General features: G+C 37.4%; 1 protein-coding gene and 1 pseudogene across 1 annotated transcript; both read left to right on the top strand.

The window, feature by feature from the left end:
- The first annotated feature begins 92 nt into the window (after nucleotides 1–92).
- Nucleotides 93–19,995, top strand: LOC125275848 (annotated as a pseudogene).
- Nucleotides 19,996–20,092: 97 nt separating this feature from the next.
- On the top strand, nucleotides 20,093–24,758 carry LOC125275855 (ribonuclease inhibitor-like). Its single transcript, XM_048203162.1, has 3 exons — nucleotides 20,093–20,476; nucleotides 21,240–21,413; nucleotides 23,496–24,758. Exons 1-3 carry the CDS (start codon nucleotides 20,385–20,387, stop codon nucleotides 23,500–23,502), a joined length of 273 nt encoding a protein of 90 aa, XP_048059119.1. The 5' UTR covers nucleotides 20,093–20,384; the 3' UTR covers nucleotides 23,503–24,758.
- Nucleotides 24,759–25,022: the final 264 nt, after the last annotated feature.

The following is a 25,022-nucleotide window of genomic DNA, read 5'->3' as shown; positions in this document are numbered from 1 at the left end:
TTTCAAAGTCTGCAGCGTGGTTGGAATTCTGTATAGGCCTATACAATTTCTCACTGTATTGTTCACTGATCCCGTGCAGGAATGTGACGTTTTGTATGTCGCACTGAATGGTTGCTGCTGTGGTTACCAGGAAGAAACATGCATAAATGCATTTCGGCTCCGTCTACTAGCATACAGTGACATTTTTTTGTTTTGTTTTAAGAGTTATAAAAATGTCAAAAGTCGTATTAGTGACAAACAGTGACAAGTATCTTGATATAATGTCATATGTAAACTTGACTGGGCATTGGGCATGTATTCATACATCCGATATACACTCGCTGGCACTATTTCCCAGTATCCAACTTGAAGAGGACTGATGAGAGAGAGGTTTGCAGCCTTCTTATTTCTGCTTTAACATTTAAACTAGAACACTGGTTCTAGTTTTTACCTTTTTTTTTTTTTATTAGTGATTACTTGACTAAAACAGACCATAAAATTATATAATGTAAAATTGTTTCATATTATTTATTATTATTATGTCATTAGCTAAATTTAATGTGCTTTACTAATTTATGGCATTGTTAACATCACTGTATGAAAGAGATGATAATTAATTGATAACTTAAAAATATTCGTTAATCACATGTAGGTAGGCCTATTCATTGTAATGTAGGCCTAATCACAACAGCGCCTCAATGTATCATCCTGAGTGCAAAATTGCTCTATACTAAACTTACCAAAATAATAAATGCATGAATTATATACAATTGTTAATGTGTATTTTCTTGCAGTAGGTATATTTAATGAACAATTAAGCGCACTCAAATGTCGATCGATGCTCTTCTCAGTGCCAACAGTGGCAAAATTCTTGAAATATGACATTTGTTTACATTTTGACATATTTATAATCTTAAAAACTTTGTAATGCCTTTGTTACACTTCCTCAAATTTATTTATCTTTATTATCTTTTTTTTTTTTGCCAATATAGAATCATAATGTTGAATTTTCAAGTTGATTACTTACAAGATAGGTGAAGTATTAGTATCTTGTGTCTCTCATAGCTGCACTTTGTGTAAACTGGTTGAGCTGGAATGTTCTCTCAAATTCTTGCTGCCAGCGATTAAAAGTGAAAATAGATTGTATTTTACCTGCAACATTTTACATCTGAGCTTAACATTCTTTAAATCGGTAAAACTAGCCCAAAACCTTTTTTTTTTTTAGCTGTTTATCATTAAATTTATTTGCTCTTAGAAGCCTTGAACATTTCAATCAAGGTGAGTTTTCTGAGGTGAGGTGCTTGAAAGTGACTTCAGCATTAACCTAGTAGCTATAAAATACTAATTTAATGAAGTACACAGCGAAACATCTTTATTTTTATCTTAAATTGTATTTTTGTTAGTGTTTTGTTGTTGTTAGTTTATCTCAAAATGTGATTGAATTGACAGAATGTGTAAGCTGTTTGTGTAAGCTGTTGTTACAAACTTGTTCGCCAAACATACTTTATGTGACAGATTTTCACAGGGTTACAGAAACCAAATCTCGTTTTTATTCCACGCCCTTGCGAAGTTTTTCAAAACATTATCATGTTTGATGTGCTCTAACCATAAAATTTCTGTCACATTCACTTTAAAGTAATAAATGTTTACCAGTAATACACTTACTGAAAAAATGAGGGTTGGTATGATGCTATTACTGATGTTATGATGTTATGTTATTTTTATATTTCTTCATAATAAATATATATATATATACACGCACCAATCAGGCATTCTAACACATCAACCAGAGTTGATGTGTTAGAAGCAGGAAAAATGGGCAAGCGTAAGGATTTGAGTGAGTTTGACAAGGGCAAAATTGTGGCTAGACGACTGGGTCAGAGCATCTCCAAAACTGCAACTCTTGTGGGGTGTTCCCGGTCTGCAGTGGTCAGTATCTATCAAAAGTGCTCCAAGAAAGGAACAGTGGTGAACCGGCGACAGGGTAATGGGCGGCCAAGGCTCATTGATGGCTGGCCCGTGTGGTCCAATCCAACAGACGAGCTACTGTAGCTCAGACTGCTCAAGAAGTTAATGCTGGTTCTGATAGAAAGGTGTCAGAATACACAGTGCATCACAGTTTGTTGCGTATGGAGCTGCATAGCTGCAGATCCAGTCAGCCCATGCTCACCCCTGTCCACTGCCGAAAGAGCCAACAGTGGACACGTGAGCATCAGAACTGGACCACGGAGTAATGGAAGAAGGTGGCCTGGTCTGATGAATCATGTTTTCTTTTTACATCACGTGGATGGCCGGGTGCGTGTGCGTCGCTTACCTGGGGAACACATGGCACCAGGATGCACTATGGGAAAAAGGCAAACCGGCGGAGGCAGTGTGATGCTTTGTGCAATGTTCTGCTGGGAAACCTTGGGTCCTGCCATCCATGTGGATGTTATTTTGACACGCACCACCTACCTAAGCATTGTTGCAGACCATGTACACGCTTTCATGGAAACGGTATTCCCTGGTGACTGTGGCCTCTTTCAGCAGGATAATGCTCCTGCCACAAAGCAGAAATGATTCAGGAATGGTTTGAGGAGCACAACAATGAGTTTGAGGTGTTGACTTGGCCTCAAAATTCCCCATATCTCAATCCAATTGAGCATTGGTGGGATCCATGGAGGCTCCACCTGGCAGCTTACAGGACTTGGATCTGGTGCTAACATCTTGGTGCAGATACCACAGCACACCTTCAGGGGTCTAGAGGAGTCCATGCCTCGATGGGTCAGGGCTGTTTTGGCAGCAAAAGGGGGACAAACACAATATTAGGAAGATTGTCATAATGTTATGCCTGATTGGTGTATATACAGTATATATATATATATATTTGTCTACACATTTAAGAAATATAAATGTTCTTGAAGTTGCAGTTTGGTATGGTAATTAACCTAAAACTGTTTGTCATGTTTTGGTTGCATGGTAGGCCTATGATTTATATAAATGGTAAAGTTGCACTGTTCTATAAAGAATTCTTTTCATATGTCAGTGTGACTCATCAGTCTTACTTGTTCGGCTTCATGAAGAATAAATGAATCATGGAGGACACACAAGCGTTCAGCGATGGAGATTTTTCTCCAGGATGCAGGTACTTTAAAATCCTTGTGATCATAATGTTATAGAAAATGCATTGTATGTCCCATAATGGGGTATTCTGGGTGTTTGCAATGGACGTTAATGTGTTCTAAATGGTTCTCTCATATTCTTGTGCTGAGGATATAGTTAGGACCCTGAGGGTGTCTATACACTGGGTGACATTTTCCTTATTCAATGTCAACAATCTTCAACCAAAAGCTTTCCTTATACAAGATTCTCAATGTGAGGTTTATCTATATTTAAAATCTATTCTGCTATCTCTGCTCTATTAATGTCAATGTCACAGATCAAACCTGTAGTCTAGCTGTGTGTCAGTGAAGAGTGACTGGTCTATGGACAACATTATAAAATTTAAGGGAAAAAACACAACTGATCTGAGGTACTAGATAGATAGTTAAATAGATAGATAGATTCTCCCATGTGAAATTTAATTATTTTCATGTAAAATCAACCATATGCATTCTTGTCTCTATTCTGTTATTTCTATTCTAATGTTTAAATTCTATTAAAGTCGATTCCACAGGGAGAGATCAAACTCATCGGAACCCAGTTGTGTGTCCATGAAGAGTGACCAGTCTATGGTCAACATAATAAAATTTAAGGGAAAACACACAACTGATCTGAGGTACAACATTTCTGTCTATATAGATAGAAAGATAGACAATCAGAGGTTTTTTTTTTTTTTTTTTTATATAAAATCAATTGTATACATTATTAACTCTATTCTGTTTTCTCTATTCTAATGCTTATATTCTATTACATTTGATTCCACAGGGAGAGATCAAACTCACCGGAGCCCAGCTGTGTGTCCATGAAGAGTGACCAGTCTATGGTCAACATAATAAAATTTAAGGGAAAACACACATCAACTGATCTGAGGTACAACATTTCTGTCTAGATAGATAGATACTTTATGTAAGGTTTGTCTACAGTATGTGCCAAATCAACCAAATTAATTCTTGTCTGTATTCTGTTCTCTATTCAAATGTGTCTGTTAATGTGGATTCCACAGGGAGAGATCAAACTCACTGGAGCCTAGCTGTGTGTCCATGAAGAGTGACCAGTCTATAGACAACCTAATAACATTTAAGGGAAAACACACATCAACTAATCTGAGGTACAACGTTTCTATCTAGATAGATAGATAGATAGATAGATAGATAGATAGAGTCTCCATGTGAGTTTTTTTTTCTAATCTGTTATCTCTATTTTAATGTTTATATTCTTTTTCAGTCGATTCCACTGGGAGAGATCAAAGTCACCGGAGCCCAGCTGTGTGTCCATGAAGAGTGACCAGTCTATGGTCAACATAATAAAACTGAAGGGAAAACACACATCAACTAATCTGAGGTACAACATTTCTGTTTATAATAAGTGTGTTCGACTTCATGTAGTGCTGCACAGACAGATGATAGATAGTCTGTCTGTTGTGATAGTCTGACTTTAAGCAGTGCCTCTTGGTTAGATATTTTGACATGAGACGCTGCAGACGTCATGTCACTGAGACGAATGCCTTCAAAGTACAACGAGAGCAATTAGAGGGCAGACAGTAGGGTCAGCCATCAGAGCTTTTTCCAGAGCTTCTGCACAAGCTCTGATTACAAATTTATTTCATGCTTGAAATCAATCATGAAACAATCATGAAATAGCTGTGTTGTAAACACTTAGCATTTTCCCTTAAGGCATCAGCAAAGGCAGCACAGAAACCAAATCTGAAGCAGGAAAAAAACACAAAAATGTGCATTTACACAGACTGTTTAATGCTGCTCTGATGTGGCATAAATGCATTTACACAGAAATTCACTGGAAGAATCACTACAAAGAAATTATGAATTTTTACACCGGGTACATCATCACAGGATTAAAAGAGGGAAAAAATTTTCAAAGAGCCAGAAGGTCACTTTGGAGCAGGGACAACAAGCAAACATTAATGCTAGCCTTAGCAATACAGACAAGGACAGCAGATGTCACCAGGTGAAATAGAAATGTAGCAGCGCATTGATCTGCCTGTCTATTCAAAAGAAGATTACAAATGGAGACTTCACAGTGTGAGTACAGGACTCTTTTACTTCACTGTCTCTTGTTGGTAGACATTTTTTGATATGCCTAAAACAATATGAAGCGAGATCTATATGTTTTGTCTCTTGCTTCTTGATTCTCGTGCGGCCTGAAGCTGACAGGCATGCTTTTGGTTGTCATGATATTGTGCGGCACAAGCTTGCATTCATTTACACTGAACCAAAACAGTATCGGAGTCGCCTTTGATACTAGGGGCTGAGGTGGGTCATATCTGGTCTGCTTTTATGTGCCATTGCGTCTTTACACAGAATTTTGAGAAGGTATAGACCCTGGCTTAACTCGGCTGTGTAAAGATGCCTTTAGAGAAATGGGAGCGTTTAGCGGAAGTTCTACCCGGAAGACTCTAATGCACGTCATTGCTCATTTTCTAACCAATCATTACACGTCACCTGAGTATATAAGTTCTGTTCCCACCCACTATCGTGTTCGCAGATACCATCGCCGGCGTTCACCCCCATCCTCCCCACCACCACCAGGTCGGTCCCTGTCCATACATCGGGGGTAGGCTCCGCCCCTGCCTTCATCTTCAGGCAGGATCTGCAAACGTCTGCTACCCTCCGGATTGTACTATGGACGGGGCCTACGCCAAAGAACTTTATAATTTCTTTGATATTTACATTCATACTGTTGAAGAAATTGTATTCAAACGTTTCTTTGTTTCCCGAGTCTTTCTGGTAGAACTGTTTAAGGGATTATATCAGAGACTTAGACAAATACTAAGTCATTCCCATAGATAAGGGGAAATCACTCCTTAAGTCTCATACTTTATGGAAAAACTTGAGGTGCTTTACGCAACCAGGCACTCTTGTAATAGTGTCTAAACCAGTAAATTAAGGACTTTCCTCCATCTCATCCATTCTGCCATTTACTTCCTGCCCTCCATCTGGATTTCGCACATCATCAGAATCACAAACAAGCTATTGACCCTTTTTATTGTTATTTAAATCGTAAAGGATTATGTTGAACTTTATTCTTGCACACGCAGGCACTGTAATACACAATACATGCTCTGATTGCTGCAAATAAATGTTTGAAACTTTTAATAAAAATTACATCTATTCCACCTCGCAAGTGATAAAGAAAGCAGACACTGTGCAATTCTCACTACGGGGCAGACAAATTGTCCAGATTGATGGCTCTGTTTTCAACTCCTCCCCTGACTCCATGTGACAAATTTTGCCAAAGTTTAACACACATAGGCTAGATTAGTGCTTCCTGATCTTCTCCTGGAGGTCTCATCTCCCTGTACAGGTTTGGGAAGCAGTGAACTACATGGACAGACAATTCACATAGAAAATCATTCTATCCTTGTAAAATCAACTAAATGAATTCTTGTCTCTCTTTTGTTGTCTCTGTTCGGTTATAGTCAATTGCGCAGGCAGAGCTTAAACCCACTGGAGCCTAGCTGTGTGTCCATGAAGCTGTGTGTCCATGATTTGAATTTTAGATTCATGCTTTGGGCTACTGATACTGATACTTGTTCAAAAGTAACTTCTTGTTTCGTAAAGCACTCTCAAACTCAACATTCAGAATCTCACTGTCAGTATGGCTTGTAGAGGTGGTTAAAAAAAAATTCTGTGGTTAAATTTAAAAATTAAAATTAAAAAATTAATGCAGTATTCTATTATTTTATTCTTTCAGTCATTACTCTCAACTGATCAAAAGTGGATTCGAATCAAATCTGTTGAAGAAGTTTCAGTGTCTGTATGAAGGAACAGTAAAGCAGGGAAACCCAACACTCCTGAATGAGATCTACACAGAGCTCTACATCACAGAGAGTGAAAGTGGAGAGATCAATAAAGAGCATGAGGTGAGACAGATTGAGACACAATCCAGGAGAGCAGCAACAGAGGACACACCAATCAAATGCAATGACATCTTTAGACCTTTACCTGGACAAGACAAAACCATCAGAACTGTGCTGACAAAGGGAGTTGCTGGCATTGGAAAAACAGTTTCTGTGCAGAAGTTCATTGTTGACTGGGCTGAAGGGAAAGAGAATCAGGATGTCCAGCTCATATTTCCACTTCCTTTCAGAGAGCTCAACTTGATGAAGGACAAAACACTCAATCTTTCAGATCTTCTTCATGTCTTTTTCCCTGAAATCAAAGAAATGAAACCATTTAGTGATGAATATAAAGTGTTGTTCATCTTTGATGGTCTGGATGAGTGTCGTCTGTCTCTGAACTTTAAGAGAAAATTAAAACTGTGTAATGTATCTAAATCAGCCTCAGTGGACATATTGCTGACGAACCTCATTGAGGGGAGTCTTCTTCCCTCTGCTCTCATCTGGATCACCTCCAGACCAGCAGCAGCTGATCTCGTCCCCTCTGAGTGTGTCCATCGAGTAACAGAGGTGCGAGGCTTCAATGAGCCACAGAAGGAGGAATACTTCAGGAAGAGAATCAGTAATCAGAGTCTAGCCAATACAATCATCTCACACCTGAAGTCATCAAGGAGCCTCTACATCATGTGCCACATCCCAGTCTTCTGCTGGATCTCAGCCACTGTTCTAGAGAAGATGTTCAGTGAAGCAGAGAGTGGAGAGATTCCCAAGACTCTCACTCAAATGTACACACACTTCCTGATCATTCAGACCAACATCAAGCATGAAAAGGACTATGAGAAGAAAGTGAAAGATGAAAACATGATTGTTAAACTGGGAAAACTGGCTTTTCAGCAGCTTGTGAAAGGCAACCTGATCTTCTATGAAGTAGACCTGAGAGAGTGTGGCATTGATGTGAAAGAAGCATCAGTGTACTCAGGATTGTGCACTCAGATCTTCAGAGAGGAGTTTGGCTTGTATCAGGGGAAAGTCTTCTGCTTTGTTCATCTGAGCATTCAGGAACATCTAGCAGCTTTGTATGCTCATCTCTCTTTTAAAATCAAGAACAGAAATGTGTTTGACCAAACCAAACATTTTTTCTCTAAATATTTTAACCGAAAGAAATATGCGTCATTATCTGAGCTGCATCAGAGAGCTGTGACTGAGGCTTTCCAGAGTAAGAATGGACATCTGGACCTTTTCCTGCGTTTCCTTCTGGGTCTCTCATTGGAGTCTAATCAGACTGTCTTACGAGAACTACTGACACAGACAGGAAGCTGCTCCTACAACAAAGTGGAAACAGTTGAGTACATCAAACAGAAGATCAGGGAGAATCCCTCTCCAGAGAGAATCCATCAATCTGTTCCACTGTCTGAATGAACTGGGTGATGATTCACTGATGCAGGAGATCCAAGATTATATGAAATCTGGGAAAATAGGAGAAACCAAACTTGCCTCTTCACAGTGGTCAGCTCTGGTTTATGTGTTGCTGACATCAGAGAAGAAGATGGATGTTTTTGATCTAAATCAGTTTATTGGAGCACAAAATACAGCAAATGAAGTTCTTCAGAAGCTGCTGCCTGTGGTTAAAGAATCCAGATCAATTCAGTAAGTCACACTGACAACAATCACTGCACTGATAAAACATGATCACTTTTATGATTTTAGCATGTGCTTTTTTACTAAAGCAACAAAAGGGCAGTATTTTCACCAATTTCCATTACTGGCAGCAGGTGCGGATTATCATTGGCAAAGGCCCGGGGCCAACAAAGCACCTGGAAGGTTTTTCTTAACATTTTGCGTTTTCAGGCCATGTGAGTTTCTTAACGTGATGGATGATGGTATACATTTAGCCTCAAATACTGCTCTGAAACAGTATTAGAGTTATTGTGGATTTAGTGCATTAGGGGCACTGAGCTTTGGCATTGATCAGACCTGGGACAGTGCTTCTCAAGTGGCCAAGACCACAAGTGCAAGTATTTTTTTTTTTAAACCCCAGATTGTTTTGTCAAGGTAATGACATCTTTATGTCATGGTCACATGATGTGAAGTTGAGGCCTTGAGATTCTATGTTGAGGGAACAACATCCCTGCGTAAACAATCCTGGGATAATCAGAAATTAAGATTATTAATAAATTATAATTTTTTTTTATTTTATATTAAGAATGACAAAGACATTGCAGCATTAATACATTGCTATATTATTTTATATTACAATATATTGTATTATATTCTGTATAGTTAGGCTGACTCTGGCCCTTGACAGCATTAGAACGATGTTTAAATGATTTTCATCACATATTTTCTAAACAGTTTTCTGCCTGAATAAAAACTCTTGCAAATGATGAAATTAAGTAGTACAATTATAAGACATATAATATATATATATATATATATATATATATATATATATATATATATATATATATATATATATATATATATTATTTTTTTTTTTTTTTTTTTTTTTTATTGTAAAGTGCAGTTGCAATACAATAGTAATATATTTATGTCTTAGAAATATCATTATTATATAATAATAACTGCCGGGCTTGAGGAATCTCAAAGTTTCATTGGAAAATGCTTTGACTATGGTTAAAAATAAATGAACTTAGATATTCAAATTTTAAACTTTTAATGTGGCAAATCAAAGTTAGAAATTACAGTATCAAGACAACACTAGTGTATCATCTGCAAACTGATGAAACAGGATAGATAGATATATATATATAGAGAGAGAGATAGTTTTATTCATTAAATATGACAGATAATGACCCCGGACACTGATGCAAAGTGGAGACCGACTGTACATTATCCTGCTTATTACACAAATACTTACTGTTGCCTGGATCAACTGTCAATGAAAAATATATATTAATAATATATATAAAAAAACGAATCAACATTTACAATATATGTTGAATAATACCTTACAGAAGTTTTTTGTCTTTTTCCTGTATTTTTTTATATAGATTTTGTTGAAGATTTTTGGGGAACTCACAAAAAAAATTAATTCTGATATTTTAATTATATCGAAATTAAGCTCCTCAAGCACCATGTAGAAGCAGGTTTCACCATAGACTGAACCTGTTAATCGTGTCATGGATTGTCTCTCTTTCAGATTGTAAGTTCCTGCTTATCTGAGCTGTAGATCCTGAACTGAGAGAATGAAGAGTGTCAAATTTTCTCTACAGGTTGATTAATTGTGGTGTGACAGATGAAGGTTGTGCTGGTCTGGCTTCAGCTCTGAGATCAAACCCCTCACACCTGAGAGAACTGGATCTGTCATTAAATAATCTAGGAGACACCAGAGTGAATCTGCTTTCTGATGGACTGAAGGATCCTCACTGTAAACTGGAGATACTGAGGTAAATTATCTCTCTGAGAGTCACACAAACACTGAAGCTCACAAAGAAATATTCACAAATAGTTTATAGTTGTAGCAGTTCTAACATGGATGTAGGATCCAGGTCATTAGTTTTATCCATCTGTAGAGAGAAAGCAATATTACAGATAAAGTATATATTATACAACTTATTTACAATTAATGTTTAAATGATATTGAATAATATTGAACCCCCTCAAGCCAATACTATAATCCTGCAATACCAGAGGCTGTAGTTCTAGGACCACATTTCTAGCACCATAGTTTGTGACAGCACCACCTAGACTGATTAAAACTTGAAACAAATGGGTGAAAAAACTAGACCCTCAGAAATTATTACATTTTATTATCTTTTCATTAAACTTAAGAGGGCCCATGGCCATTTTAAACTTGAATTTGCCCTCCTCTCAGCCAGGTCAGCCTGTGCCAGCCCGTGCCACCCCCTCCGCCCCCTGGCTATCTGATGTTCTCCATGAGCATTGTTCAAAACTCAGGGCTACAGAGAGGGTGTGGCGCAAATCTAAAGACCCTACTGACCTTAGATTTTATCAGTCATTCTTCTCTTCTTTCTCTGCTAATGTCTTCACTGCAAAAATGACATGCTGCCACAATTCTTCTGACTCTCGCATGCTTTTTAAAACATTATCCTCTCTCCTGTGATCTCCTCCCTCTCCTTCATCAACTCAATAGCTGATGACTTTGCTACTGTCACAGAGACGAACTCTGTGATTCCCTCCTCTGGCCATCAGAGGGCGCCCTCACCCGAATACTGACACACACACACACACACACACTCACTACATTTCCCATCAGCCCCGTACCTTGGCACTGATTACCCCATCCAGCTGAAGCTTGTTATCTGCCATATATAAACTGCCACCAGACCAGTCCTCTTTGCGAGGTCATGTATTACTACGGTTTGCATTTCTGAGCGTTCTTTATTGTTTTGCCTTCCTGTTGAGTCCCGTTTACGATTCTCTGCTGCCTACCCTTTGGACTATTTGCTTTGTTTTTGACCTGTGATTGTTCTCTGCCTGCCCTGATCTACTGCCTGTCTTACGACCACGAATCTGTCTGCCCTTCGTTGCCACTTCTGCTGTTATCTGACCATTGCCTGTTTGACCACGATTATTGTTAATAAAGCCTGCTTATGGATCCCACTTTGTGTGACGAGTCGTTACAGCCACATTCTTCATATATAAAACAACAACCATCAGTGGCCTGTTCTTCACACCACAAACTGACACACATATCCCAACAGCAAACACACACACACTCCCCTCCTTCTCCATTCTCTCAGAGGCAGAATCTCCAAACTCTTCCTTTCCAACTCATCTCCTACTCATCTCCTTCAAGCCATTTCTTCTTCAGTTGTATCTGAACTCACTCACATCATCAGCACATCTCTTCACATTAGTACCTTTCCCACAGCATTTAAGCAGGCTTTGATACCCCCACTGCTTATGAAATCCACTCTAAATCCAGCATTTCTTTAAAAAATAAAAAATAAATAAAAAAATAAAAAAATATATATATCCAATAATATCAGCACTAAATGTTAATATTCAAATGATACTATATTTTCTGATTCAAATCTCACAGAAGCTTTTCAGTATTTGTTTTTTTTCTTTGTTTTCATATACAGATGTGTTAAAGGGGTCATATAAGGTTACATGCACTTTTACAAGTTTATGGTACACAACCATCCTATAATGATAAAAATCCATCCAGTGTTTTTTTTTTTTTTAAATTTCCTTACATGTTATCCCCTGTCTCAAATAGAGCCATCTGATCGTGTGACGTCACACGGTCGGACACCCCTCCCATGATTGTTAATTTACAGCAGCGTTTCAACACAGACCCGCCCTGAGCGAGCTGTCATCATAGTCCACCATTGTTGATACGCTGGAGCAGAATGGCGTCTAAGTGATTGTGGTGTTCTGTTCTTGGGTGTAATAACACAGCAGTCATTTTGATGTTCCTAAATCCGAACCGCTGAAGTCGCAGTGGCTGAGTTTTGTTTTCGAAGGGAATATTCCCCCCGATCAACGTCGATGCTTTCATCTTTGCATGAATCATTTCTCACCAGACTGCTTTATAAACGAGGGTCAGTATAAAGCAGGTTTTGCTAAGAAGCTGCTCCTGAAAAAAGGATCGGTACCAACTATTCGTGTTCCTGCTGCACCTCCAGAAGAAGAGAGTGTAACGTTTTATTAACCTTTATATTAATCTTTGCCAATCGCTTGCACGTTACACAATGAATGCACATTACGGCATGCTTTCTATGTACGACGTTCTCAATATACAGGTGCTGGTCATATAAATTAGAATATCATCAAAAAGTTGATTTATTTCACTAATTCCATTCAAAAAGTGAAACTTGTATATTATATTTATTCACTACCCACAGACTGATATATTTCAAATGTTTATTTCTTTTAATTTTGATGATTATAACTGACAACTAAGGAAAATCCCAAATTCAGTATCTCAGAAAATTAGAATATTACTTAAGACCAATACAAAGAAAGGATTTTTAGAAATCTTGGCCAACTGAAAAGTATGAACATGAAAAGTATGAGCATGTACAGCACTCAATACTTAGTTGGGGCTCCTTTTGCCTGAATTACTGCAGCAATGCGTCGTGGCATGGAGTCGATCAGTCTGTGGCACTGCTCAGGTGTTATGAGAGCCCAGGTTGCTCTGATAGTGGCCTTCAGCTCTTCTGCATTGTTGGGGACCGTCTGGCATATCGCATCTTCCTCTTCACAATACCCCATAGATTTTCTATGGGGTTAAGGTCAGGCGAGTTTGCTGGCCAATCAAGAACAAGGATACCATGGTCCTTAAACCAGGTACTGGTAGCTTTGGCACTGTGTGCAGGTGCCAAGTCCTGTTGGAAAATGAAATCTGCATCTCCATAAAGTTGGTCAGCAGCAGGAAGCATGAAGTGCTCTAAAACTTCCTGGTATACGGCTGCGTTGACCTTTGGACCTCAGAAAACACAGTTGGACCAACACCAGCAGATGACATGGCACCCCAAACCATCACTGACTGTGAAAACTTTACACTGGACCTCAAGCAACGTGGATTGTGTGCCTCTCCTCTCTTCCCCCATACTCTGGGACCCTGATTTCCAAAAGAAATGCAAAATTTACTTTCATCAGAGAACATAACTTTGGACCACTCAGCAGCAGTCCAGTCGAGACGCTTCTGACGCTGTCTGTTGTTCAAGAGTGGCTTGACACAAGGAATGCGACGGCTGAAACACATATTTTTCATGGGTCTGTGTGTAGTGGTTCTTGAAGCACTGATTCCAGCTGCAGTCCACTCTTTGTGAATCTCCCCCACATTTTGAATGGGTTTTGTTTCAAAATCCTCTCCAAGGTGCGGTTATCCCTATTGCTTGTGCACTTTTTTCTACCACATCTTTTCTTTCCCTTCTCCTCTCTATTAATGTGCTTGGACACAGAGCTCTGTGAACAGCCAGCCTCTTTTGCAATGACCTTTTGTGTCTTGCCCTCCTTGTGCAAGGTGTCAATGGTCGTCTTTTGGACAACTGTCAAGTCAGCAGTCTTCCCCATGATTGTGTAGCCTACAGAACTAGACTGAGAGACCATTTAAAGGTCTTTGCAGGTGTTTTGAGTTAATTAGCTGATTAGAGTGTGGCACCAGGTGTCTTCAATATTAAACCTTTTCACAATATTCTAATTTTCTGAGATACTGAATTTGGGATTTTCCTTAGTTGTCAGTTATAATCATCAAAATTAAAAGAAATAAACATTTGAAATATATCAGTCTGTGTGTAATGAATGAATATAATATAAAAGTTTCACTTTTTGAATGGAATTAGTGAAATAAATCAACTTTTTGATGATATTCTAATTATATGACCAGCACCTGTAATTCATAATCCCACATTTATAATGCACAATGCGTTATGGTTATTGTGTTATTACAAACTGTGTACGCAGGTGGTAAAGTTAACATGGTAACACTACACTAAGTTTACTTTTGTAGATGGTTTATAATGGTGTCTGTTACTGATTAAGAAGTAATGTAAAAAAAATCGTATACATCAGTAAACACATGGCATTTGTATCTCACTATGCTACCCTGCCAGTAAATAAGAAGATAGATCAAAGTGACATTACGTTAACCAACCATTCAGAAACGTCCTGTTCGAGCCTTAATTGCCAAACTTCGTCAGGGCCGTCATCTTGTTCCAGGTCCGACTCCGGTTCAAATTGATACGATTGCACAGATGTGTCCTCAGAGACTCCCACTGCCATTCTTTCTCCAAAATATACCCTCAGCTGTTGTCAAGGCAACACTCCACGTGTGTTGTGTCAAAACGCCCCACAGAACAGAGGGACGGGGTGAGCAAAGCTCATTTTCATTTAAAGACACATGCACTGAAATGGGTTGCTGAAAACAGAGCTGTTTTTGACCAGGTAAAACGAGTGTTTTCTTACAATACTAATGAGAATTTTTAATTAAAGTATATTACAAACTTTTCATTTAGACCCTAGAGAATCATATTAACTTGTACAAAAATGGCATTATATGACCCCTTTAAGGATTTTTTTGTATAGTCACATAAGAAAATTAAGATTTTGAAATTTTAATTATATCGAAATAAAGGCCCTCAAGCACCATGTAGAAGTTGGTCTGCACATTAGACTGGACCTGTTAATCATGCAGTGGATTAAGTATTTCTTTCTGATAATGAAGTTTGTGCTTATCTGATCTTCTGAACTGAGAGACTGAAGAGTGTCATTGTTCTCTACAGATTGAGTGATTGTGGAGTCACAGATGAATGTTGTTTTGCTCTGGCTTCAGCTCTGAGTTCAAACCCCTCACACTTGAGAGAGCTGGATCTGTCTGGAAATAAACTAGAAGACTCAGGAGTGAATCTGCTTTCTGATTGGCTGAAGGATCCTCACTGTAAACTGGAGATACTGAGGTAAATCATCTCTCTGAAAGTATTGCACACTGGTACTCACAAAGAAATACTAATAATTCATGATTATAGCTGTTCTGACATGGATGTAGGGTCATATGTAGAGTTTTATCTACGTATCAGGAATGCACCAAGTGTAAAAAGGAGAGTCAAAACCCTGTTACAAAGCACAACACAGGTGATTATCCCTTAGAGATGTTATGAAGGTGATAAGCTGTTTTACAAATGCATGTGGTTTGTGAGTTTGTTAGTTCCAGATGGTTATTGGCTTTTAGAGACGAGGAGTCTAAATATGGTTGAACTGCATTTCTGAATTGCATTTCTCTCCAGATATCAGTTATATTTGTCTTATCTGAAAAAATATATATATCATTATGCAACATTTGCAAACCAATGTGGAAAAGACTGTTCATTATCCTGCTTGTTACACAGCTGCTTATCAAATATATCTGGAGTCTCACACTCAATTTCTGCCAGTTCACATCAGTGCTGTTTACACAGGCCGAATTAAAATTTGAGACCAATTTTGTTGGTCATTACTTTCAAAAGTGTGTATACTTGAGACTACTATTGAATTTGAATAATTACTTATATACACACACTGGCCACTTTATTAGGTACACCTGTTCAACTGCTTGTTAATGCAAATATCTAATCAGCCAATCACATGGCAGCATGTAGACATAGTCAAGATGATCTGCTGAAGTTCAAACTGAGCATCAGAAGGGCGAAGATAGGTGATTTAAGTGACTTTGACCATGGCATGGTTGTTGGTGCCAGACGGGCTGGTATTTCTACTGGGATTTTCATGCAAACCATCTCTAATGTTTACAGAGAATGGTCCAGTAAGCAGCAGTTCTCTTTATGAAAATGCCTTGTTGATGCCAGAGTTTAGAAGAGAATGGACAGACTGGTTTCAGATAATAGAAAGGCAACTGTAACTCAGTAACCACTCGTTACAACAGAGGTCTGCAGAAGAGCATCTCTAAATGCACAAAACGTAGAACCTTGAAACAGATGGTCTACAGCAGTAGAAGATACACCGGTGCCTCTCCTGTCAGCTTAGAGGAAATTGAGGCTACAATTCACACTGGCTCACCAAGATTGGACAATAAAAGATTGGAAAAATGTTGACTGGTCGGATGAGTCTCAGTTTCTGCTGTGATATTCAGATGGGTCAGAATTTGGCGTTAAGCCACATGAAAGCATAGATCCATCCTGCATTGTATTAATAGTTTGGGCTCCTGCTGGTAGTGTAATGGTGTGAGGGATATTTTCTTGGCAAACTTTGGCCCTTTAGTACCAATTAAGCATCGTTTAAAAGTCTCACCCTACCTGAGTATTGTTGGTGACCCAGTCCATGCCTTTATGACCACAATGTACCATCTTCTGATGTAAGATAATGCTCCATGTCACAAAGCTCAAATCATCTCAAACTGGTTTCTTGAACATGATGATGAGTTCACTGAACTCAAATGGCCTACAGCTTTGGAATGAGGTGGAACAGGAGATTTGTATAATGGATATACAGCCGATAAAGCTACAGTGACTGCGTGATACTATCATGTCAGTATGGACCAAAAACTCTCGGAATGTTTCCAGCATCTTGTTGAATTTCTCATGAAGAATTAAGGCAGTTTCTGAGAGATATAATAAAGTGGATGGTAATTGTATATAATTATTAAAATCAATTGTAGTCTGATGTAGAAACACTTTTGATTGTGATATATATATATTAGGGCTGTCAAACTTAACGCGTTAATTAATATGATTATTTTTTTCAGTTTAACACATTAAAATATTGAATGCAATTAACACAGTGTCCATTTTATCCATCATAATTTGGCTAGCGTTACATTGTATTATCATGCTCTCATTGACACAAATGCTTTTAAACCATTCAAGTGCCATAAAACACACAAAAAGCGCTGTCTGTGAATGTTATGTCTGTATGTCACACACACACAACTCGTTAAGACCACCTAAACCGAGACCAAGACCAGTGTTTGTCGAGACCGAGTCAAGACCAAGACCATACAAGCACTCCTCAAATTCTGAGAAATGTCTTATTTTTAATCAATAATTACAATTAGAATAATAAGACACTATATAGAGCTGTTACCATTCAATTAAAATTACTAATTTATCTTTACACTGCAGAGATCTGAATTGGTATAATTACAAATGCATAAATAATGTTGAGATGAATGTTTTAAAAATAAAATTTTGTTTATTGAAGATTTGTAAAAAATCAATATCACGTTTGCAATTGTGCTCATATTTGTGAAAATAACCTTCTTTCTTGCCATATTGCTTAATTATATCATATGTTATAATATGAATATCAAAATCTTATACAAGTACTTTTTTGCAATCATATCTTGAATTTTGTGGGCATTTGTATGAATTTTGGTGACATTTTTGACACAATCCCTTGTTGATTTATGACCCAGCACAACAGTAACAAAATAAATGAAATTAGAAATAAGTTATTGATTTCATTTTTTGAAGCAGTAAGTTTTACATCCAATCAAATTATTGATGTTAACAAATAAATCAGACAATGCAACAGTAATTTAGGTATATCTCCGCAGTTGTGGTTTGGACTGGTCTTGAAATAAAATCCTGAGTCCTGTTAGTCTGAGACCAAGACAAGACCGAGACCAAATGTGGCCGAGACCAAGACAAGACCAAAATCTTCAAAAAAAATGGTCTTAAGACCGGTCTCGAGACCAAGACCAGTCTTGAGTACATTAGCTTTCAGTTATACTGTAATGTTGAATTTCAATAATTAATGTTTAAAAAATCTATTTCATAGAGACATCAATACCAGCACATCAGTGATACTGGACTTTATTTTTAAAAACCCATTAAACAAATGCCATTAAACAAATATTTAAAATAAACTGTCTTTAAGTTGTTTCAACATTAATTAGAAGAGTATCTGTGAAATTATTACAATATAAAAATAATTAAAAGGTTTTTTTTGCGATTATTCACGATTAACTATGTGAACAATGTGTGATTTTTTTTTTTTTTTTTTTTTTTTTTTTTAAAGTCAATTAACAGCACTAATATATGTATATGTTTCATTCACAAGGGGGACATTAAAGGTGCAGTAGGTGATCTGGGAAATGTTAACGTTAGCCTGCTAGCATTGAACACATATGATCCCACCCTCCCTGCAAATTGCTGTTCAAAGCCTCGTCTCCTCTTAAAACACAGGATCACGCACACACACACACACACACACAGCTGCTCTTGGCAAAGTATTACAAGAGACAGCGAAAATAATGATTGGTTTTTCAATGTTAGGGTCTACGCCTTCCACTGACGATATTTATTTATAAAAATACATTACCATTTAACATAGTGATTGCTATCAGGATATGAGGAGACTTTCTACCAGTATAACAAAAAATATTTTTGTAGAGTCACCTATTCCACCTTTAATTCTCAGGTTTTCTCAGAATTTCGCAGTACTCATCAAAATATTAAAGTATTACATTTTTTTTTTTAATTATACTGAAATGAAGCCCCTCACACACCATGTAGAAGTGGGTCTCACCTTAGACTGGACCTGTTAATTATGCCGTGGATTAAGTCTCTCTTTCTGATTGTGAAGTTCCTGCTTATCTGTGCTGTAGATCCTGAACTGAGACACTGAAGTGTCATTGTTCTCTACAGGTTGAGTGATTGTGGTGTCAGAGATGAAGGTTGTGCTGCTCTGGCTTCAGCTCTGAGATCAAACCCCTCACACCTGAAAGAACTGAATCTGACTGACAATAAACTAGGAGACTCAGGAGTGGATCTGCGCTCTGATGGACTGAAGGATCCCCACTGTAAACTGGAGATACTGTGTTAAATTTTCTCTCTGAGAGTCACACACACAATGGTCATCACAAATAAATATTCACAAATAGTTATTGCAGTTCTGACATGGATTTCGGATAAACTGTAGAGATCAGGAAATGAATCAAGTGTAAAAAGGAGAACAAAACCCTGTTACAAAACACAACACAGGTGAGTCTCGTTATTCCTTAAAGATCTTGTGAAGGTGATCATAAGCTGTTTTGCAAACACATGTGGTTTGTGAGTTTGCTGTTGAACATGGTTCCTCAGTTCCAGATGGTTACTGACCCTCAGAGATGAGAAGTCTTGATATGGGTGAATAGCATTATCTCTGTTTTATCTAAAAATTAGAGTTGTGTATCATTTGCAAACCAAAGTGTATCCTGCTTGTTACACGGCTGCTCATCAAATAAATGAGTATCACACCCAATTTCTGCTGGTCCACATTAGTGCTGTGTTTACACAGGCTGACTGAAAATGTAACAACAATTTCATTGGTCGTTATTTTCAGCAGTGCCTCTATTTTAGACTACTACTGATTTTATTAATACATTTCTGCTCTGAAAGCAATATTACAGATATACTACACATTTTACAATATATACATATATTCAATTCTTTTTGCAGGATGCACATTTTCCAAACATAGGAGGATGGTACAATGCTCATTAATACACATATTAACTTAGGTGTAGATCCTGAACTGTAAAAAATTTTTTAGTTTTAACTGTAAAAAAAATAAAGAAATAATTAAAAATACATTTAAAACTTATTCATGTCTAACCCTAACCCTAAATTAATAACTAAATTAAACTTAATAAGTTATTGAATTAATTTAATTAATTAATTAATTAATTAACTAAATTAATGATTATTCCATTATTTTAGTATCATATAGTTGCCATGATGGTGTTTTGTATTTGTGTGCATGACACTGTGCACCTTCTATATGTGTCTATATATTTATCTCAACTTGTGAAAAAGCTACTTGTCTTTAGATAATTATTCTGGCAACCACAGCTGAAATTTTCTGGATTTTTTTACACTGCTGAACTGAAAGACTGGAAAGTGTCATTGTTCTCTACAGGTTGTTTAATTGTGGTGTCACAGATGAAGGTTGTTCTGCTCTGGCTTCAGCTTTGAGATCAAACCCCTCACACCTGAGACAAATGGATCTGTCTAGAAATAAATTAGGAGCTTCAGGAGTGAATCTGCTGTCTGTTGGACTGAAGGATCATCGCTGTAAATTGGAAATACTGAGGTAAATCATCTCTCTGAGAGTCACAAACACACTAATACTCACAAAAATATTCACAAATAAATGTAGCTCCAAACGTAGGTTTGGGAAGAGCCTAAACATTCAGTCCTATCAATCTTAATTACGAGTGTATGTAAGCAGCAGTCACTGCGTCATCCCAGCGACAATTCTTCCAGCATCCCTCCTCCTCCCTATCTCCTCCTATATTTCTCTTATTCTCCCTCTGCACAGTACTGGTTGATTTAGGTGGGTTTAGCTTGGAGCTCGAGCCTAGCCAAGCCTTGGGTTCAATCCTCCTGGGAGAACAGCAAGCCAAGTTTGTTTACCATTAACGACTAAGACTGAATGGGCAGGTGAACTTGTGAATTTATAATTACAGCAGTTCTGACATGGATGTAGGAGCATCTGTAGAGTTTTATCTACATATCATGAAATGTACCTACTTTATAATGGAGAGATGAATCCTTGTTACAAAACACAACACAGGTGAGTCTTGTTATTCCTTAGAGGTGTTGTGAAGATGATAAAAAGCTGTTTTGCAAACACATGTGGTTTGTGAGTTTGCTGTTGAACATGTTTCCTCAGTTTCAGGTCGTGGTTATTGGCCTTCAGAGAAAAGGAGTCTAGATATGGCTGAAAAGAGTTTCTCGGTCATTTCTATAAATCGTACCATGGATTGAGTCTCTCTTTCTAATTGTGAAGTCCCTGCTTATCTTAGCTGTAGATATTGAACTAAGAGACTGAAGAGTGTCATTTTTCTCTACAGGTTGAGTTATTGTGGAGTCACAGAGGAAAGTTGTGCTTCTCTGGCTTCAGCTCTGAGATCAAACCCCTCACACCTGAGAGAACTAAATCTGTCTGGAAATAATCTAAGATACTCCGACGTGAAACTGCTCTCTAATCTGAGTGATGATCAACATTATAAACTGGAGATGCTTCTGTGAGTGTTGTTTTTGAATTGGTTGATACTAATTGTTATTAAGCAGAGTTTTATAATGAAGACCATATTTTAGTTTTAACCCACTGGTGCATTAATTATTAATGTGCAAAAAGGAGGAGAAAAAGTACAATATTTTTCTCCTTTCTTTCTCCAAAAATTATGCTTTTAAGAGAATTCTGCATTTGCCATTTTGAACAGAAGATAAATATAAACAGGTATCACCACTTTTGAATGAAAATGTAAGAATAAAAAACCCTGAATGGTTAAAAGGGCTTTTACAGGTTTAATTGACTCCATGTTAGGGATGGTAAGATTCACAGATTTGCATCGGTGCATCTTCATAAAAGTTAATGATGCGATGCTTTGATTTAAAAAAGTGTGCATCGGATACAAGTTGGCATTTTTATAATGATGCATCCTTTCTAACATATTTACACTGGTTAAAATGATTTATTAATATATAATTATTAATAGATTAGTAGCTATACTTTTATTATTTAGAAAGTGACCAATAATTTCTTTGTGACCAATATTTTATATGTAGATTGATTTCTCTTCTCTAAACTGTTTCTCTAGCGTGTTCTCTCATTACCACTGCTGCTACATGAATAGGAAGTATCACAACACTACGGAGGCCAAGGCGTGTCCTGAGAGTCACATAGAATATAGATTAACATGGCACTACAAAGGCCTGTTTGTAAAAGGGCCATGTGTTAGAAGTCAGAAGGCACTTATGTGAATTTATGATTTGCTGTCTGTCTGAACCAAAGAAATAAAAGCGAAATATCTGTACCATGTTTAGAACCCTATGATAACCACGATGCAGAAAACACGGACGGAATTGCGAAATCCATTCTTAAAAACGTAATTTATTGTATAACGCACAGTCACGTAGTTTGTCAAATTTGGGGTGAATAAATCAAAAGTAGGTGGGTACACTTAAATCAAATCGCAATATGGATAAGTGTCTGTGAATATTAAACCACAAGAAGACTATTGGAATCCTGATGAATCCTGCATGTTCTGCGTGTCTCTGTGTAAATGAATGGTGCAGGCGCTCAAATACGTTTACTACACATACTGAAACACAGTGTTTTTTCCATCTGACTATATGACAACATGAACACCAACTTCATCGTCAGAGCTGCTCTGAGAGTCACTTCATGAGCATTTTACCATTTAATTTGAAAAAATAAACAGCACAGAATATCTGGAAAAAAAATAAATAAATCATATGGCCCTATTATTGTAAACAAAGTTGCTTTTTATTCATTTAATTTATTAGACATGTTTTTGATTAAACCAGTAAAATGGAATCCAGAAAAATTAAAACGGAAAACAGAATTTGGTAATAAATAAATAAAAGAATAAATAAAAATAAAACAGAATTTGAGAAAAAATCAAATGGATTTCATAGGACCCTAGATATTGAATAGCTTGTTTGCAATCACGTGATTCTAATGATGCACATCTCGTTAAAAGACTTGGATTGAACCTGTGTAACACTTAAGGTGAAGGTTTCCAAAACTTATACTATGGAAAATTACATTTTAGGTGCTTTATGCAACCGGGCACGGACATCATTCTACTCCAGAAAACAAATGAAAGCAGGACTAGCTTCTGAACCTGGTCCCCCCACCACACACTGCACATTTGGCATGTCTACTTAAAACACACCTGATTCAGATCATCAGCTCATTAGTAGAGACTTAAAGACCTGAAATGGGTGTGTCAGACAAAGGAGACATGCAAAATGTGAGACATGCAAAATAGCATCATATTTTTTTCCATTGCATCATATTGCATTGAATCGCATTCGCACAAATCAGATCGTACTGCATCATTATAAGGGGTGAATCGCATTGCATCGGTAGCTGCTTCATGTATATCTTTAGTGTATCGTTTCGCTGGCTATGCATCAAGATGTGTTTTGCATTGGCCTCAGTTATGGAGATGCACATCCCTACTCCATGTATCACTGGGTTATTTTAATATCTCTCACTAGTAGTGCAAATAGTTTGTTCTTTTAATATGGAACATGTATTAAAGTTGCACACATTTGTCTATATGTTTTAATTTCAGGTTTTAGATGTTAGTCTGACTTCTCTGGATTAGCTGACGGTCTTCTGCACAAACCCCTATGGCTTCGGCTCCATACTGGCATTATGAATCCAATCTTCAAGCAAAAGGAAATAGATGAATATTTGAATGCTACCGATCCTGATCTTAATTGTGATGCAGCCTGAATCATAATGACACAGTGTTCGTTTGTTGGCCAGAGGAGAACTGGTCCCACAACTGAGCTTGGTGTCTCCCAAGGTTTTTTCTCCATTCAGTCACCTGATGGAGTTTGGGTTCCTTGCCACTGTCACCTCTGGCTTGCTTAGTTGGGGACTCTTAATATTCTAAAATGTTATTGATTTGACTGCATTGACACCATTGGATGAGAACTGAGCTGAGCTGGACGATGACATCATTTTAATTTAATTTTATTGTTTGGCAGAACTGCTTTATAGGTGAAATTAACTAATTAAATAATTGACAACCTTTACAACAGAACTGAATCAACTCTGAACTGACTTCAGCTAAACAACAGTTGCAATGTATAATTTTCCTGTTATCACTCTAGAGTAGTGATGGGAAGTTCAGATCATTTTACAGACTATGATATTTGAGTCTTGTTCATCAAAATTAGCAAATCTTTTTCAAGTCACTTCATTCATCTCAGCGGAATATAATTAAAATGTTACATGTTAATAGCCAAATTCTCCAACACATCTACATATGCAACGTCATTCACAATTCGAATAAGAAAACACAGAAATCACCAAAACATACACACAATAGCAATCAAAACCCCTTCATAAAAGCTCCCAGTTAGTATTTAAAAGATATGATTTTAACATGACACCATTGCTCAACTGGCCTGTCTCTGCATGTGTCTACCATAAAGACTTTAATAAACATTCACTGACACCTGCTGTCATCTGTCTGTGGAAATCATCTAATCTTCTGCTCCTGCAGGTGTATTGATGAATGATTTGAGATCAACAGGTTGTCCAGAAAACCCCACAGATTAACATTAAAACAGGTCAGATGTTAGATCTTTACACTAATAGAGTGGTTTCACATTACTCACAAATAAGGGCACAGCACATATTTTCTTCGGGATCTGAGTAGCTTTGACACTAGACCATGAATCCATCACCATCTGAAACCCCTATGTTTCATACATGCACAGTGGGTACGGAAAGTATTCAGACCCCCTTTAATTTTTCACTCTTTGTTATATTGCAGCCATTTGCTAAAATCATTTAAGTTATTTTTTTTCCTCATTAATGTACACACAGCACCCCATATTGACAGAAAAACACAGGATTGTTGACATTTTTGCAGATTTATTAAAAAAGAAAAACTGAAATATCACATGGTCCTAAGTATTCAGACCCTTTGCTGTGACGCTCATATATTTAACTCAGGTGCTGTCCATTTCTTCTGATCATCCTTGAGATGGTTCTACACCTTCATTTGAGTCCAGCTGTGTTTGATTATACTGATTGGACTTGATTAGGAAAGCCACACGCCTGTCTATATAAGACCTTACAGCTC

The sequence above is a fragment of the Megalobrama amblycephala genome, linkage group LG9, assembly GCF_018812025.1.
Source record: "Megalobrama amblycephala isolate DHTTF-2021 linkage group LG9, ASM1881202v1, whole genome shotgun sequence".
NCBI lineage: Eukaryota > Metazoa > Chordata > Actinopteri > Cypriniformes > Xenocyprididae > Megalobrama > Megalobrama amblycephala.
The sequence above is the reverse complement of the archived record's forward strand: the minus strand, read 5'-3'. Positions and strand labels throughout refer to the sequence as shown.